The sequence below is a fragment of the Delphinapterus leucas genome, chromosome 3 (assembly GCF_059928025.1).
Source record: "Delphinapterus leucas isolate spDelLeu-1000000601 "Yukka" chromosome 3, BTC_Dleu_Yukka2, whole genome shotgun sequence".
Lineage (NCBI taxonomy): Eukaryota > Metazoa > Chordata > Mammalia > Artiodactyla > Monodontidae > Delphinapterus > Delphinapterus leucas.
In genome coordinates, this window is record NC_143131.1 from 53,305,417 (window position 1) to 53,320,573 (window position 15,157).

The 15,157-nt window shown below is 35.8% G+C and overlaps 1 protein-coding gene across 1 annotated transcript in view; it reads right to left on the reverse strand.

Moving 5' to 3' along the window:
* Positions 1 to 15,157, reverse strand: part of ADAMTS6 (ADAM metallopeptidase with thrombospondin type 1 motif 6) — a 273,067-nt gene that overhangs the window by 44,557 nt on the left and 213,353 nt on the right. Inside the window, exons 19-20 of the mRNA XM_022596555.3 lie at positions 7,790 to 7,953; positions 7,226 to 7,364 (exon numbers count right to left, since the gene is read on the reverse strand). Of these exons, the coding sequence (XP_022452263.1) occupies positions 7,226 to 7,364; positions 7,790 to 7,953 (303 nt within the window). The remainder of the gene's footprint in view (positions 1 to 7,225; positions 7,365 to 7,789; positions 7,954 to 15,157) is intronic.

Sequence of the window (15,157 nt, forward strand, 5' to 3'; positions counted from 1 at the left end):
AAGTGCACAATTATAGTTCTGTTGTATCATTCTTGGAAACAATAAAATATGTAACATTAACATAAAGTGCTTCCATAGAAACAATGTAGAAATATCCAGCTTTCTAAAGGGGCCAGGTAATCTGCATGATAGATTCATTAACATAATTTGAAAAGTCTATTATTAATAAATGGAATAGTGTGGATTATTACATAAACTTGTTAGGTAGTAAACTGCAAGGGAGAATTTGCTATCAGGGGCTCTTTTAAATATATAGTTTCTTTTTCTTTTCTCTCTCTTTTTTCTTTCACTTTAATCACCCACTAACCTGAAACTGAACTAACAGAGACAGAGGAAGGAAGCATATTCAGGAGGGCACATCAGAAGAAATACTTAATACAGATATGAAGGGGAAATTTACATATTACTCAAAACCTCTAGTTTCTTAATGGAAGTGCAGAAGAGTCTCCATTTTTAAACTCTGAACATCACCAGGACCCTGAATAAGGAGTTCATATGCATTTTTTTCCTCTTATGAAATGAAGTTCACCATCTACTGAAAGGAAGTCAGGTGACTAATTTTTATCCAACTTTACTGACACTCATTTGAAATCAAGAGTTCTCAAACTTTCCTGGTTCACAGTACTCTTAGTGTCCCAGTACTTTCTTCACAGCCCTCCCAGGCAGAAAAAAAAAAAAAAATCTGAGTTTCACTTATTATGTAGTTAGGTCCAAACAACTCAATAGTAATAATTTGTATGGTGTATGACCGTGTCACTGTGTTTCTATTGAAAACGTACAATATTCTGCAGTGCCTCTGTGAGTCTGCTGTAGTGTCCTGGGGTGCTATGGGGCATTGTGAAAAATATGGCCCTAAATCAGGAAAATACAAATAGTACTTGGAAACTATGTAAAGCATCTTAAAAATCTTAAAGAGTAGAAACCAGTTTCAATATGTATAAGAATCCAGGTGAGCCAGGTGAAACCACAAAAAGTAAAATAAAAAGAATTTGCCCTAGTTAAAAAGAGGAAAAACATAGAAAATCTTTTTAAAATTTATATGCTACACACACACACACACACACACACACACACACACAACACATTAGGCTTAAGATGCCATCCAGGGAAGAAAAAGAATAACAAACAAACAAACAAAAGAATAACAAATAAAACAAGCATCTTTATAAAATTTGAGCATCAAACACACAATAAAAATTAATTAGGCTATGTAAATGTAAAAGAAAAAGTAATAACATTCTAAATGGTCAAAGACAGTTGATTAGAAACATTCCTGAAACACTCCATTGTATAAGTAAGAAAAATCTGTGCCCTTTGATCTTCAAACAAAATCAAAATTGCCTCTAAAAATAAACCTGTCTCCCCCTCCCAGTCCTCCATCTAAGCATAGCTTTAGCTTATCTTTTTTTTTACCCCTGAGCTGCTAAGCAATGAATGTTTAGCAGAGAGATGCCTTTGTCAGCAGAAACCTGACCAAATTGGTATGCAATTTTTTGTACAAAGAGAAAGAAAAGCCTAGAAAAAACAGTTTGAAGAAAGTAATCAGAAGTGTCAGTAGAACTGATTGCACGACGAAGACTGTTTATTTACAGTATAAATGTAAAACTAATACATGAAAATACATATGTATTTCTGACCTTTCTTTGCACAAATAAAGGATCCTTAAGGTTTCTTTCCTAACAGAACAGGTACAACAGTACAGCATCAACTCTCAGTTAATTGGTTTTGGAAGTTTTGCTTTAAAGCCTAAGGGTTGTATTAAATAAGAGGAGGAGTTGCGGGGTGGGGGTGGCGGTTCGGGGAGAAGGGTGGGAGTGGAAGGGGAATGGTTTGAATAGTGGGAAATGAGAGCACATCCAGAAAGATAGGGGAGGAAATTATCATGAATACTGCTGCATTTTGCAAAAATTCATTCCCTGACAAAAACAACAATTTCCTAAAACAATAAAAGGCCTTCTCTGATTACAACTATAAGTCACAAAGAGAAAAAAAAAGTTTGTTATCAGTTTTCACAAATATTGAATTAAAACAGGGGCCTCATATTCTGACTTGAGTCTAAATTAAAGTTGGTTAAGTACATAACCACTTATTCATTTTAGCTCCCTAAGTACCACAGAAACTTGAAATGAGAAGAAAGAAGTTTGGAAAATCTGTTTAGCACAATTGCACTTGATCTTAGCCAAAAGGCCAAGAAATGATATTTAGCACAATTTCGGTCAGTTTTGAAAGCATTAGTTAGATGCTTATAAATGACCTATCAGGTAAAGAAGAAAGCATGTAAATAAAGTAAACTACAAAAAAGCTTTCTAAAGGCATGTTCAAGGCCAATGGCCACACTAAACAAAATTATGAAATTAATTGGTATTCTACCACTTTTTTCATTTCCTTCTCTGATGTCCCTAGCTACCTTCCCACCCCAGATACTTATACCTAAATCGTTTGCATTCCACTAGTAGCCAACTAATAACAGAGGTGTGAGTTAGTAATGCTCCCAGAGGTATTTGCATCTGAATGTAAATTATTTGAAGACTAAATAAACCTTCAATTAGCCTCAAAGGCAGTACTTCTCAACCATGGCTACACATTAGAATTACCTAGGGACCTTTTAAAACTCTGACGCCCAGACCATACTCCCAAGCACTTAAATCGGAATCTCTGGGGGCGGGCCCAAGCGTCAAAATTGTTTAAAGTTCCCCAGGTGATTCCAATGTGCAGCCAAAACTGAGAATCATTGCTTTAGGGAAAGCATTTGAAAAAATGAAATTTCAAGCTAGTAAAGGAGAAATTCTTGAGTGGGGAATATATCATGTTGCTCTATTGATGATGTCAACTGATGAAAAAGCTCTCTTCAAGGTAAAGGACCATTTTTATTACAAGAGAAAATGCTACATTAAAAAAAAAAAGAAATCACTAGACTTCTAAGTCTTGATTTCAGCGTTACTTCACTTGAGTATTACTGTAAAACAGGAATAACAATAGCAGTGCCTATCTCATGGTGCTATTGAGAATAAGCAAATGAAACAGGGAACCAAAAAATGTTTCATAAACTGTAAAGTTTTATTTGTCATTACACAGCTGAGCTAGAACCATTTATCATTAAAAACACTAGGTGTAATGTGATTACAACTATAATATGGATTATTACCTAAAGGATATGTTAATTTGTTTTAATAGACATTTATTTTATGAAATCTAAGTATCTAGCCCAATGTTTCTTGAAGTATGGTTGCTGAACCAGTATCACCAGCATCACTTGGAAATTTGTTAGAAATGCAAATTCTTGGAGTCTTCCCCAGACCTACCAAATCAGAAACTGGAGGCAGATCGTAGCAATCTTGTTTGAACAAGCTCTCCAGGTGATTCTGATGCACACTACAACTTGAAAACCACACATCTAGCCAAACATCAGTAAAAAGAGAGTATATATAACTAAAATCAAAAGATGAATAAACATCATTTTTTCAATCTTTAAAAGTCACAGTGCAAAGGCATATCAGCATAAATTACTACTTAAAAAAACTCCTAAAGCTTTGTATTTTAAAATAGTACAGTTCTCACTACCTAGCCAAGCTTTATCAATCAACACATTAATCACGAATACAACAGTAGTATATAAATTTAGGAGCCAGATTAATTACAGAGTATAGAAACAAAACTCTAGTGGGAGTAACAATGGTTCAGAAAATAGTCAAGTTTTAATTCTCTCAAAGGAAAAGTCTTAACTGTATCTTAAAAATCACATTTATCCTGAAGACAACACTCCACAGCATCTCAGTGTTCTTATTCAGGCTAAGGAAGTGTGTCAGCACTGACTCAGAGAAAAGACCATTTCTTGGACTGAATCACTAGCAGTGTTTCCTGCAGTCTTAGATTTGTCACTGGGTCTGCTAAGCAACAGAAAAACAATCTCAAAACTTCTTATCTTAAAAGATCTCGTAAGAGAAAATATCAACATTGCTCCCAAACTCAAAGTCCAAAGGTCGTGAGAACATTGAACAGTCTTGTGAGACTGCAATAGAAAGTTCTTTGAGATCTTTCTTGTTCCCTCTTTTTCCATTTTAAAAAGTTTTGGCAGTCTCAAGATACCTAGCACCACTTTGGAAAGATGAGAGTGGAGTATCCCAGTTAAGAACACACGTTAGTATTCATCCTTAGTTTCTGGGTGAAAACTGAGAAGAAATGACCTTTTCCTGAAAGATTCCTTAACAACAGATGAAGTTCCATTTACCATTACTGAGCAGATGACTCTGGCTCTCTCTTTGATCAAGATTCCTGAGTCCTAAGGGATTTTCCTTTCCTCAATCCTAAGCCTCCTGTATTTAAAGAACCTTGGGTTAAAAGTGGGGGTATGTGTAGGAAGAATAACTCCAATAATTGATATCTGTACTCTATATTCTAGGAAATATTTCCAACCTATTCAAAGTAAACAAAAGAATATAATCAAAATTATCCTATCTTTCCCTGACAATTGCTTTGCCCCACCTTACAAAAAAAATAACAACTCTAAACTCTCATTTCCCACACTGGAAAGAATGACACAAATATATAATTGTCAAAATAATTAATTCCTTTTGTTCATTCACTTATCTGTAAGCATTTATTGAGTTCCTAGTATGTTCCAGACATTGTTTTAGATACAAAATGAGTCTAGAAAGATGCATAGACTTCAGTGATGAGGATGTGGATTCTATGTGTCTAGAGTGCTGTTTCAGTTTCTCTGTCAACCAAGACCAGTGGTACTCAAACTTGAGCAAGCATCAGAATCACTTGGAGAACTTGTTAAAACATAGATTTTGGGGCCCCACAAAGAGAGACTCTATTCAGTAGGTCTGAGATGGGGCCCCCAAATTAGCATTCTAATAAATTCTCAGGTGACATTGATGCTGCTGGTTCGGGGACCACACTTTGAGAACCACTTACCAAGAAATGCAGCTCATCACACTATGCCTGCTGATTCTCAAACACTGTACATCTCTCTTCCAAACAAGGCAATGGCCTTAGAAAGGCTTTTTACTCACAACTGAGCAGAATTACAGTTCCCAGAACCACCTCAAATATCTAGGATTGGTAGCTCCAGAAGAGAAGAAAGAAGTATAAAAAATAAAGAGAAAATTCTCTTTCCAGGGGATTTGCTCCCTCCTTGTTTTTCTTTTGTTTTATGCTCCATCACAAGAAATCACTCTTCTATTATGATTTCTCAATACAAGTGTTATGGAAAAGAATAACACACATTCAGGTTTTTCATACTTCTTTACTTTAATAAAATCATAGTTTTTCTTCTAAATTCAGTTCTCTTGGCCTTCTCCCCCACCTCTTTTTTGTTGGACTATCTACTTTCTGAACGAAGAATAGAGTTAGAAGGAACACTGAGAATTCACTTAATCCCTCCTTGGCCTCAGACAAGACTGAATCTAAACCATCCCCAAATATAGCAATTTTCAGTACAAAGATGAACAGGCACTAAGAACCTCCCATTCAACATTCTGTCACATACTTGAAGATACTATCATAATATACTTTCCCTCAGCCTTCTCTTCTCCAAGCTAATCAACCTCGACATTTAGACTACTTCATTAGATTTCCTGAACTTTAAATTATTTTGATTCTTTAATAAGTTTATCCCACCTTACCTCAGGGCCTGAATTATGTATTTATTGTTATCATTAAGACTTCTTTTTGGTATGTGAAAAGGGGAAAGTTAAGTTATAGATTAAATAAAAAGGAATTTAATTGGAACAAAGAAATATATATATATATATATAAATGCCACTATAATATAATATAATGGCATTCACTTGAACAATTAATTTCAAATATCCTTTATTTTGTTAAAAGAAATAGTAAAGCCCTATAGTTTTTAAAACTTTATAAATCACCAGCCATTTTATACATAAAACGGATGGGAGTTAGAGATCTTTTTAAATATGCCACAGATTACACATAACCATGTTTCATGACACTTCACACAGGAGGAAAACATTATTATTGTTCATTTGCTTTTTTTTGCATAGTGTTTACTACTTAAGTTGGAGTTTATCCATGATTTAATTTTGTATGAGTCTAAAATTACTGAATGTATTATTGTGATTATTCACTTCTGTGAAAATAATTTCTCTGATTCAAGCTTTGAGAATCAGAAGTGTTTAGAGAGTCAGTGAGTACAGGACAAGATAGGATGAAGTCCATGTAAATCATGTGTTTCTGAGCGGTTCAGAAAGGAAAAATAGGTAATACTTTGGAATACGGGGTAAAATGGGATGATTCACTTTAGTTCCATCTCTCCCATTCTAAATATCACTATTCAAAATTTAATCTTTGCTTTCGGAATGGTGAGGTGCTCTAGTCCAGCACAGGCCTGAGGGATAGGTTTTGTCTCCTTGCCTATTGGGACCAAGGTGTACGGTGGAGGCGATGCATTTAGTCTCCAGAGAGAAGGAAGATGCTGCTTGCACAGCACTTCTACTCACCAGTCCATGCAGCAGCAAGGGTGTTGGCTTTGAAGGAAGCCAACTGTCCTGCTCTCCCAGCCAGAGGTAAAGAATTGCATTGGTGGCCACTAGAGGGAGGAGGATTAGGAATAGAGTAAATTGTGGGGAAAAGGCACCCATGAAAAACGCACATGGGACAACCAACACATCACCAACCACCGCCTAGCAGCTACCTCTCTGAGGGACTATCATGGGGTCTGCAAACACCATTAACCCAGAGACCCAGACACCAGTAATTATTGTAGTATCCCAGTATATAGCCCCTTAACTTGGATGGCTGCAGAAGGGAGTTTGAATAGTATTGTGGGAAACATATAAGCACACAAACACAAACACACAAGCACACAGACATACATTCTCATCCCCCATTACAAGACGTTACATCTGTGCCGTCTGATTCTTGCTCATTTTCTTATTTAAAACTCTTGATGTTCTTTACCAAGAATGTGTTCACGAAAAGCAAACAGCCCACCTTCAAGATAGTCTTGGGAGAAGCACCAGCAGAGACACTCATTGTGCCAAGATGTATTTTACCAACAAATCTGTACAAATTACATGAGGTTAAAAACAAACGGAATATAATATAATTAAAGCAAAGTTTCTTTTGCTAAATTACAGCTTGAAGCAAACCTGCAAGAAATATTTCCAATTAGCTTCTTTAGCAAACACAAAGCATAGCTCAGAATGTTTTGCTTTCCATCCTGCCCTCTGGGTGGGCTGCCTAGTGGGTGTCTTACCTCCAGCACAAGTAGCTGAGCATTCTGACCAAGGCTGATGATTCCATGTAAAGCCAACTTCATTGTCTCCACTGCCCGTCCGGGTGATGGGAACGTTGAATTTATACCTAATTCCCAAATTCTGTTCCTGAAGCAGAACCTGACATTGAAAACAACTGGTGAAGATAATTAAAATACAATGAGCCTTTATTCAGATATTTACTATTTCTTTTGAAGAAGAAAATGTCATAATCTAAGTCTTAAGGGAAATTTAAGACAACTTTTAGAACACATGCAGTTATACTGAATTTTCTACTTCCGTTTTCATGGGTAATTTGGAGCCATTTCTCTCATTTGCCTTATTTGGTTATAAAAATATTGTTCAAGCAGGCATTGAAAAGATCAGTCATATGGAAAGAGCACTATGGTCTTAACTTTACACAGACTTTTACACCCTTGGGCATACCATTTTACCTTTATTTACTTTAATTTCACCACTTCAATTTCAGATGATAAAGCCTGCCCCTTCCTACTTCACAGGGCAGATTACAAAGATTAGAAATGAAGTGGCAAAGGCATATTTACCATGACAATGAGATTTTCTGAGGTGGGACCTAAAGCTTCTAAGGATTCTGGTTCGTCCGTTGGCCTCTTATAGTGAAAAGCTGTCCCAGCAACATCAAACTTCCTAGGCCAGTCAATAGTCCAGGCACCATTAATATAGTAATCATCCCCTTCAGATTTTAAAGCTAAAAAAAAAAAAAAAAATCACTACCTAAAAATGTGAAACTTCATTTACCACAATGTCACTCATTAATCATTGCACTGAAGTGTACAATGAATATCTATTTCCATTTCGAGACAGGAATCTTTTTTTTTTTTTACAGACAACACCAACAATTTATTTTTTGTTACTTAGATATACATTGTGAAGTGATTTCTAATGAGGTGCCAGGAATTCTACCACAGAAACAGAAATATTTAGTCATCTCCAGCCACCGTTGGTAGAAATTCAGTAAGTACATTCTTTCTCATAGATAATGATGCTATATAATTTGGTAAAGTAGGAGTACTATGATTCACCTGCCAGTGAATTAGTGTCTCAGAAAATACCAAAAAATGCATATTAGATTATTCAAAGTCAATAAAAGTTTTCCCACAAGAAAACATCAGACTCAGACAACTTTGTACAGAGTAGTTCTACCACACATTCAAGGAAAAAATAATTTCAGTTTTTCACAAAACTCTTCCAAGAGGATAGAGAAAGAGAATACGTCCAATCTCATTTTATGAGCCCAGCATTTTCATGTTCAAACCTGGCCAGTCAAATAAATAAAAATTATGCAACAACAGCATTCTTGAACAAACATGCAAAATGTAAGTAATTAAATAAAATATTAGCAATTGGCATAAAGTAATATAGAAGTTAAAACATCAGAAGTAAGGTAAGCTCATCCCAGGATTGCAATGCTGGTTTAAAAATAGAAAATCAATTAACATACTTTTTCATATTATTAAAGGAAGAAAGGCAGATGATTACCTTAACAGATGCAGAAAAAGCATTTTAAAAAGTTCAATATTCATATATGATTTAAAAGAAATTTTAGTAAACTAGGAAAGCGTGAAACTTCATTAATTTTATAAAAGGCAAACAAAAACACTCAAACAAAAATGTATAGTAAACATCAAACCTAAAGATGTAATGTTGAAGGCATTTTCTTTAAGATCAGGAAAAAGTTAAGGATGACTGTTACCATCACTTTTATTCAGCCATTGACTGTGGGATCTAGCTAGTGTAACAGAGTAGAAAAAAAAGAAATAAAGGCAATGAGGAAGGAAAAGAAGAGCGAAAAGACTCAGTTTTTTTTTTGCAGATGATATAATTTTCATCTTAATGTAAAAAATCTAAAAGAAATTATAGAAAAATAAGACATTTAATAAGAAAGTTTGGCAAGTTTTGATATAAAAATCAATATATGAAAGTCAGTTGTATTACTACATCAGGAAGGGCAGTTATAAAGCAGTTTTAAATAAGGACATTCTCAGTGGCAACGAAAAATATAAAAATACTTAGTAATAATTCTATCAAAAGGCAGGCAAACCCTTAGTGGAGTTAATTATGAAATTTTAATAAAAATCATCAAGGATGATCTAAACAAGTGGAGAGAAATAACCTGTTCTTGTAAAGACTCAATTTTGCCTGTATTAAGCTATAGATTTAGTGACTTTCAATAAAAATTCCCAAATGGTTGTAGAGAGCACTGTGGTGCTGCAGGGCCTGGTAGCACTTATCAGCAGGAGGTGGAAGCAGGGAGAAGAGGAAGGGATCAAAAGTTCACAGAAGTGGACATTCAAAAGTGGATATAGTATATAAGGCAAAAACCCTATCAGTTGACTATATTCTACACAAGGGCCTGAAAGACCTTCCACTTATTAGAACAATAAAGAACGTGCTGGGGCTTCCTTGGTGGCGCAGTGGTCAAGAATCTGCCTGCCAATGCAAGGGACACAGGCCCGAGCCCCGGCCCGGGAAGATCCCACATGCCGTGGAGCAACTAAGCCCGTGCACCACAACTGCTGAGCCTGTGCTCTAGAGCCTACGAGCCACAACTACTGAGCCCACATGCCACAACTGCTGAGCCTGCGCTCCAGATATGTATCTAATAACATATTACAGCAATCTAATAGCATATTAGAATTGGCCCCGCACCGCAATGAAGAGTAGCCCCCGCTCATTGCAACTAGAGAAAGCCAGCACACAGCAACGAACCCCCAACACAGCCAAAAATAAATAAATAAATAAATAGATAAATAAATAAATAAAAGAATGTGCTGGTGAGACAGGCACCAGCATCACTGAGACGCTCTTCTCTTTAAGCTTGGAACTGTCATTACAGAACTGGGCTCGCAGACAGCAATGGGGATGATCCCAACATACTAGAGGCCAGGAAGTATGGCGTAACCATTAGAATGGAGGTGGGTACAGTTATCAAAAACAATAACAAATTAGCATGGCAGTCAGGAGTAGTCATGGAGATATTTAACAGAATACAGTCTTCCAAGGGGCCCAAGAGATGGGCACTTTTCTGATCCAGACCCACTGAGCTTAAGCAGAGGCTGGGTGACCAGAAGATAGGATCCTACAACATCACAACACCACAGCACTCAGTGGTAATTTTTCCTTGCCTTTCCTCAAAGGACGTAAAAGCCATTACCAGCAGGGAAAGGGAAAATCCAAATATACCGAGGACTGCTGGGCACAGGGACTGAGTTGACCTGAAGTGGCAAATGGTGCCCCTTGTTTAGGATAAGACCACGTAGAAGTAAAGTAATAAAAGGAATTTTGACCCAGGTCCAGCTCACAGAGTGTCCACTGAGTCCATGAATCCAGTCAGTGGTCATTTCTCTCAGACCTGAATTTAAAATGGAAACAGGGGACTTTGCTGGTGGCGCAGTGGTTGAGGGTCCGCCTGCCGATGCAGGGGACATGGGTTCGTGCCCCGGTCCAGGAAGATCCCACATGCCACGGAGCAGCTAGGCCCGTAAGCCATGGCCGCTGAGCCTGCGTGTCCGGAGCCTATGCTCCGCAACGGGAGAGGCCACAACAGTGAGAGGCCCGCGTACCGCAAAAAAAATAAAATAAAATAAAATAAAAATAAAATGGAAACAGTATACTTGGTAGCTGGCATAACCTTCACATTTATCTCTTGATCTGTAAAAATAACACCTATCTCAGTGGGGAAGACCAGGTTGAAGTCTCTGAAACTTCTCTCCTTCCCCCAGCTAAAACAGTAAACTACAAACAATATTGCATCTTGGAGTGGGGGCGGGGGTGTGTATGTGTGGATTGCCAGAGATGAATGCTACCCATAAGGTCTTAAAGTGTGCAAGGGTGGTGGTCTCTACCATATACCTATTTACTTCACTTGTGTGGTCCCTACAGAAACTAGATAGTTCTTTTTGGATGATAGTAGTCTGTTGCAAACTCAACCAAGGGGTACTGTTGCTGTGCTGGATGTAGAGATGGGATTCTTGACCATTTTCTTAAACACAAATTAAAATAGTAATTTTCCATGTGAATGTCAAGAAGATACTAAGTATTTATAATGTTATTGATAGAAAGGAATGAAAGGCTTATCTATAGGAATAAAAATGTGGAACTAGCAAGGGAAATTATGACTAAAGGAATAACTGGGGATGGAGGTGGGGTTAGAGAGCAGATTTTCCTGTCCAAATATTAAAACAGTAATTATACAAATATGGGGTGGGAACAACCTGTGGTATGGCACACAGATGGACAGAACAATAGAACAAAATGGACAGTTAAGAAATAAACAAAAGTACATATGGGAATTAATATATAACAAAGGAAGCACCCTAAATTAGTAAAGGAAAGATAACAAGAAATGGAACTAAGACAAAAGACTAGCTTTTTGGCAAAAAAAAAAAAAAAAATGCTGAATCTGTCTCATTCTTTATATAAGAATAGATACCACAAATCCATTCCTAGGTATATATCCTAAAGAAGTGAAAATAGGTACTCAAACAAATATATGTACACACATGTTCATAGTAGCACTATTCCCAATAGCCAAAGGTAGAAACAACCAAATGTTCATCAATGGATGACTGGATAAACAAACTGGGGTATATACAATACAATGGAATAATAACATTCAGCTATAAAAAAGAATGAAGAACTGTACATGCTTCAATGAGGATAAGACTAAAAAAAAATTACACTGAGTGGAAGAGGCTGAGGCTAGACATAAAAGGTCACATATTTTATGCATCTATTCATAAGAAATATCTAGAAAAGGTAAATCTATAGGGACAAACAGCAGGTTGGTGGTTGCCAGGGGCTGGGGAATGGGAAGTAACTGCTTAATGGACACCGGGTTCCTTTTGGGGTGATGAAAATATTTTGGAATGTACTAAATACCAGTACGCTGTTCACTTTAAAAATGTTTGAATTCTATGTTATTTGGATATTACCTCAATAAAAACAAAGTTTAAAAAAAAGAGAGAAAAGAATAAATGCCAGGTGGGTAAATATTTAAATGTAAACATAGTTAAATCATAAAATGGTAGGAGAAAATGTAAGAGTACTTTTTAAAAAATAATATTGGGGTATTGAAAAGCTTTTCTAAGCATGACCAAAACCTCAGAAAGTATAAAGAAAAAGATTAGTAGATATGCATGCATAATTTTTTAAACCTCTATAGGAAAAAACATATAAAAAAGTTTAAAAATATGTGATAGAAAAAGGGTTATTAGCACTACTATACAAAAACTTCTATAAATAAATGAGTGATAATTTTGATAATGATTATCATGCTTTGACAGTGACAAACACGTCAGTTTAATTTTTTTGTTAGTATGCTAGCTTCTTCAAAAACTTTATCAGGCCAGATAAACAAGCAGGCCCAAAGGACTAAAAGGGTCATGATGCAGAGAGTCTCTGACTCTCTGGACCTCTGCCACTTGTTCTTAAGAGTATAGACCATTTTCATTCCCCCCACCCCCATCTGCCTGGCAAATATATCTGTACTTTCTTGACTTCACGTATGTTATAAAACTCATTTGATTGTCAAAAATAAATCTAATTAATCTTTTGAGATAAGAACATGTTAATGAAATTTAAGGATTATTTAGTCTTAAATTTGTCTTGTATTTAAAATTTTTTATTTTCAACTCTCACAGTAATTCTGTCTCATTTGAAACATCAAAATTACTTGGTTATATAGGACATCTGAGCCTGTATCACATGAAACAGTAAAAACAAAAATAAAAACAAAACCTCTAGCAGCTTTGAATTCTCCTTCAATTTAAGCTCTCACTTTCCATTTTCCCATCTACTCACTTAAGGAATCCTAACTCACCTTTGCTGGTACCATAACGTAGTTCAGAAAAACACCAAACATTTAAGAAGGACTGAATAAGAATTTACTAAGGGAGGAGGATGTGGCATTATGGACAAAGAATTATCAAAGGGAAAACATCTGATGTCTTATTTTTGATTCTTGCTGATGCAGAAAAGAATCTAAAATTATGGTATAAAAATAAAGGAGTCTTCCTAAATAAAGGAAGGAAGAGCCTGATGATACTGGTATTGTACCTAAAGATGCATTCTAGATATAGTCTTATTTTTAAAAGATTTAAGGAAAAACAGGTGGTATTTTAAGGGGAATAAGAACTCAACCAGATTTCATAAGGGTCTCTGCAGAGTCTAAATCTGTCTCAAGGGATCAAACATCAAATAAACAGAATTTCCACGTCTTTACAGAGGAAATAACTGGGATTGGACTTGCCCTCCAATTATAAATAACTAGAAAACTCACAAAATATATGAATCAGCTGTTTTTAGACATTGGCCAGGACTGTGCAGGACTGTGACACAGGCAAAAAGGAACACAAGGTGAGTCATATAATCTCCCTAGCTTCCCGCCTGGAGGCACTTTCTGTCAGTGTAGACCATGAGAACCCAAGCAGAGGATGGTGGTCTCACTGAGTTAAGGAGACAGAGATCAGAAACTGGGAAGGCTAAGATACTTGGAATTTGCAGAACCAGAGAATTAGAGTAAAAGGAGGGAATCTGTTGCTGAATAGTAATCCATGTATGCACAGGATAAAATTCCATGAAGCCAGGCCAAAAAAACCCACCAAAAAACAAACAAACAGAAACGAAAACAAAAAACTAGATAACCACAAGCAGAAAAATTTCTAGAGAAAGAATTCAGAGAGTTTCAACCACTAGGGCATTCAGCAGAGAATCATGCCTTTTTAGTAGGGCTGAGCAACTCTAGAATTAAGGCTACTCTGGACTCACCTAAACAAAGCTCAAATACAAGCCTCAAAGATATCAAGCTCATCAACAAGTTAGTTAACACTCTTTAAAGGATAAAACAACAACAACAGCAAAATCCAGACTCTCAATAAAAATATATTCACAATGTACAACATCCAATGAAAAATTACTACAACTGGCAAGAAAGGGGAAGATATGGTACAAACCATGAAGAAAGCCAAGTAAAAGCAACAGACTCAGAAATGACAGAAATTATGGAATTAGCAGAAAATAACTTTCAAACAGCTATTACAAATATACTCAAGGATTTTAAAGGAAAACAAATATAATGAGAAAAAACTGGAAGATATATACAGATGGATGCTCAGATCTACACAAAGAAAGTATGCCAGATACAATAAATATGTAGGTAAATAGAAAATAATTTTTCTTATTTTTAAATTTTTAAAAAGGATAACTGACTCTTTAAAACAAAAATAATAACAATGTATTGTAGGGTTTATAACATATGAAAAAGTAAAATGTGTTTTTAAAAAATAGCACAAAGGATGGAAGAAGACAATGGAAATAAACTGTTACAAGCATCTTGCATTATACATAAATGGTATAATATTATTTGAAGGTATATTGTGATAAATTAAAGATGCATTTTGTAAACTCTAGAGCAACCACTAATTAAATAGAAAAAAGAAGTATAGCTAATAAGCCATTAGTAGAGTCCAAATGGAATACTATAAAACACTTGATAAACCTAAAAGAAGACATAAAAGGAGAATAAAGGGAAAAATACACGGAACAAATAGAAAAATAGCACAATGGTAGACTTAAACCCAATGATTTTAACAATTACATTAAATATAAATGATCCAGACGTGGAGCTGACAAACTATGGTCCACCACCTGTTTTGTAAATAAAGTTTATTGTAACACAGTCATACCCATTTATTTATGTATTATCTGTATCTGCTTTCACACTACAATAGTAGAACTTAATAGCTGAGATAGGGACTTCATGTCCTGTAAAGCTGAAAATATTTACCATCTGTGCCTTTACAGAAAAAGCTTGGCAAGCCCCCCATTTAGAGACTGTAATTGAAAAAGCAAAGATGCTTAGATACAATAAGAAATCAGAGTCAAACTACATG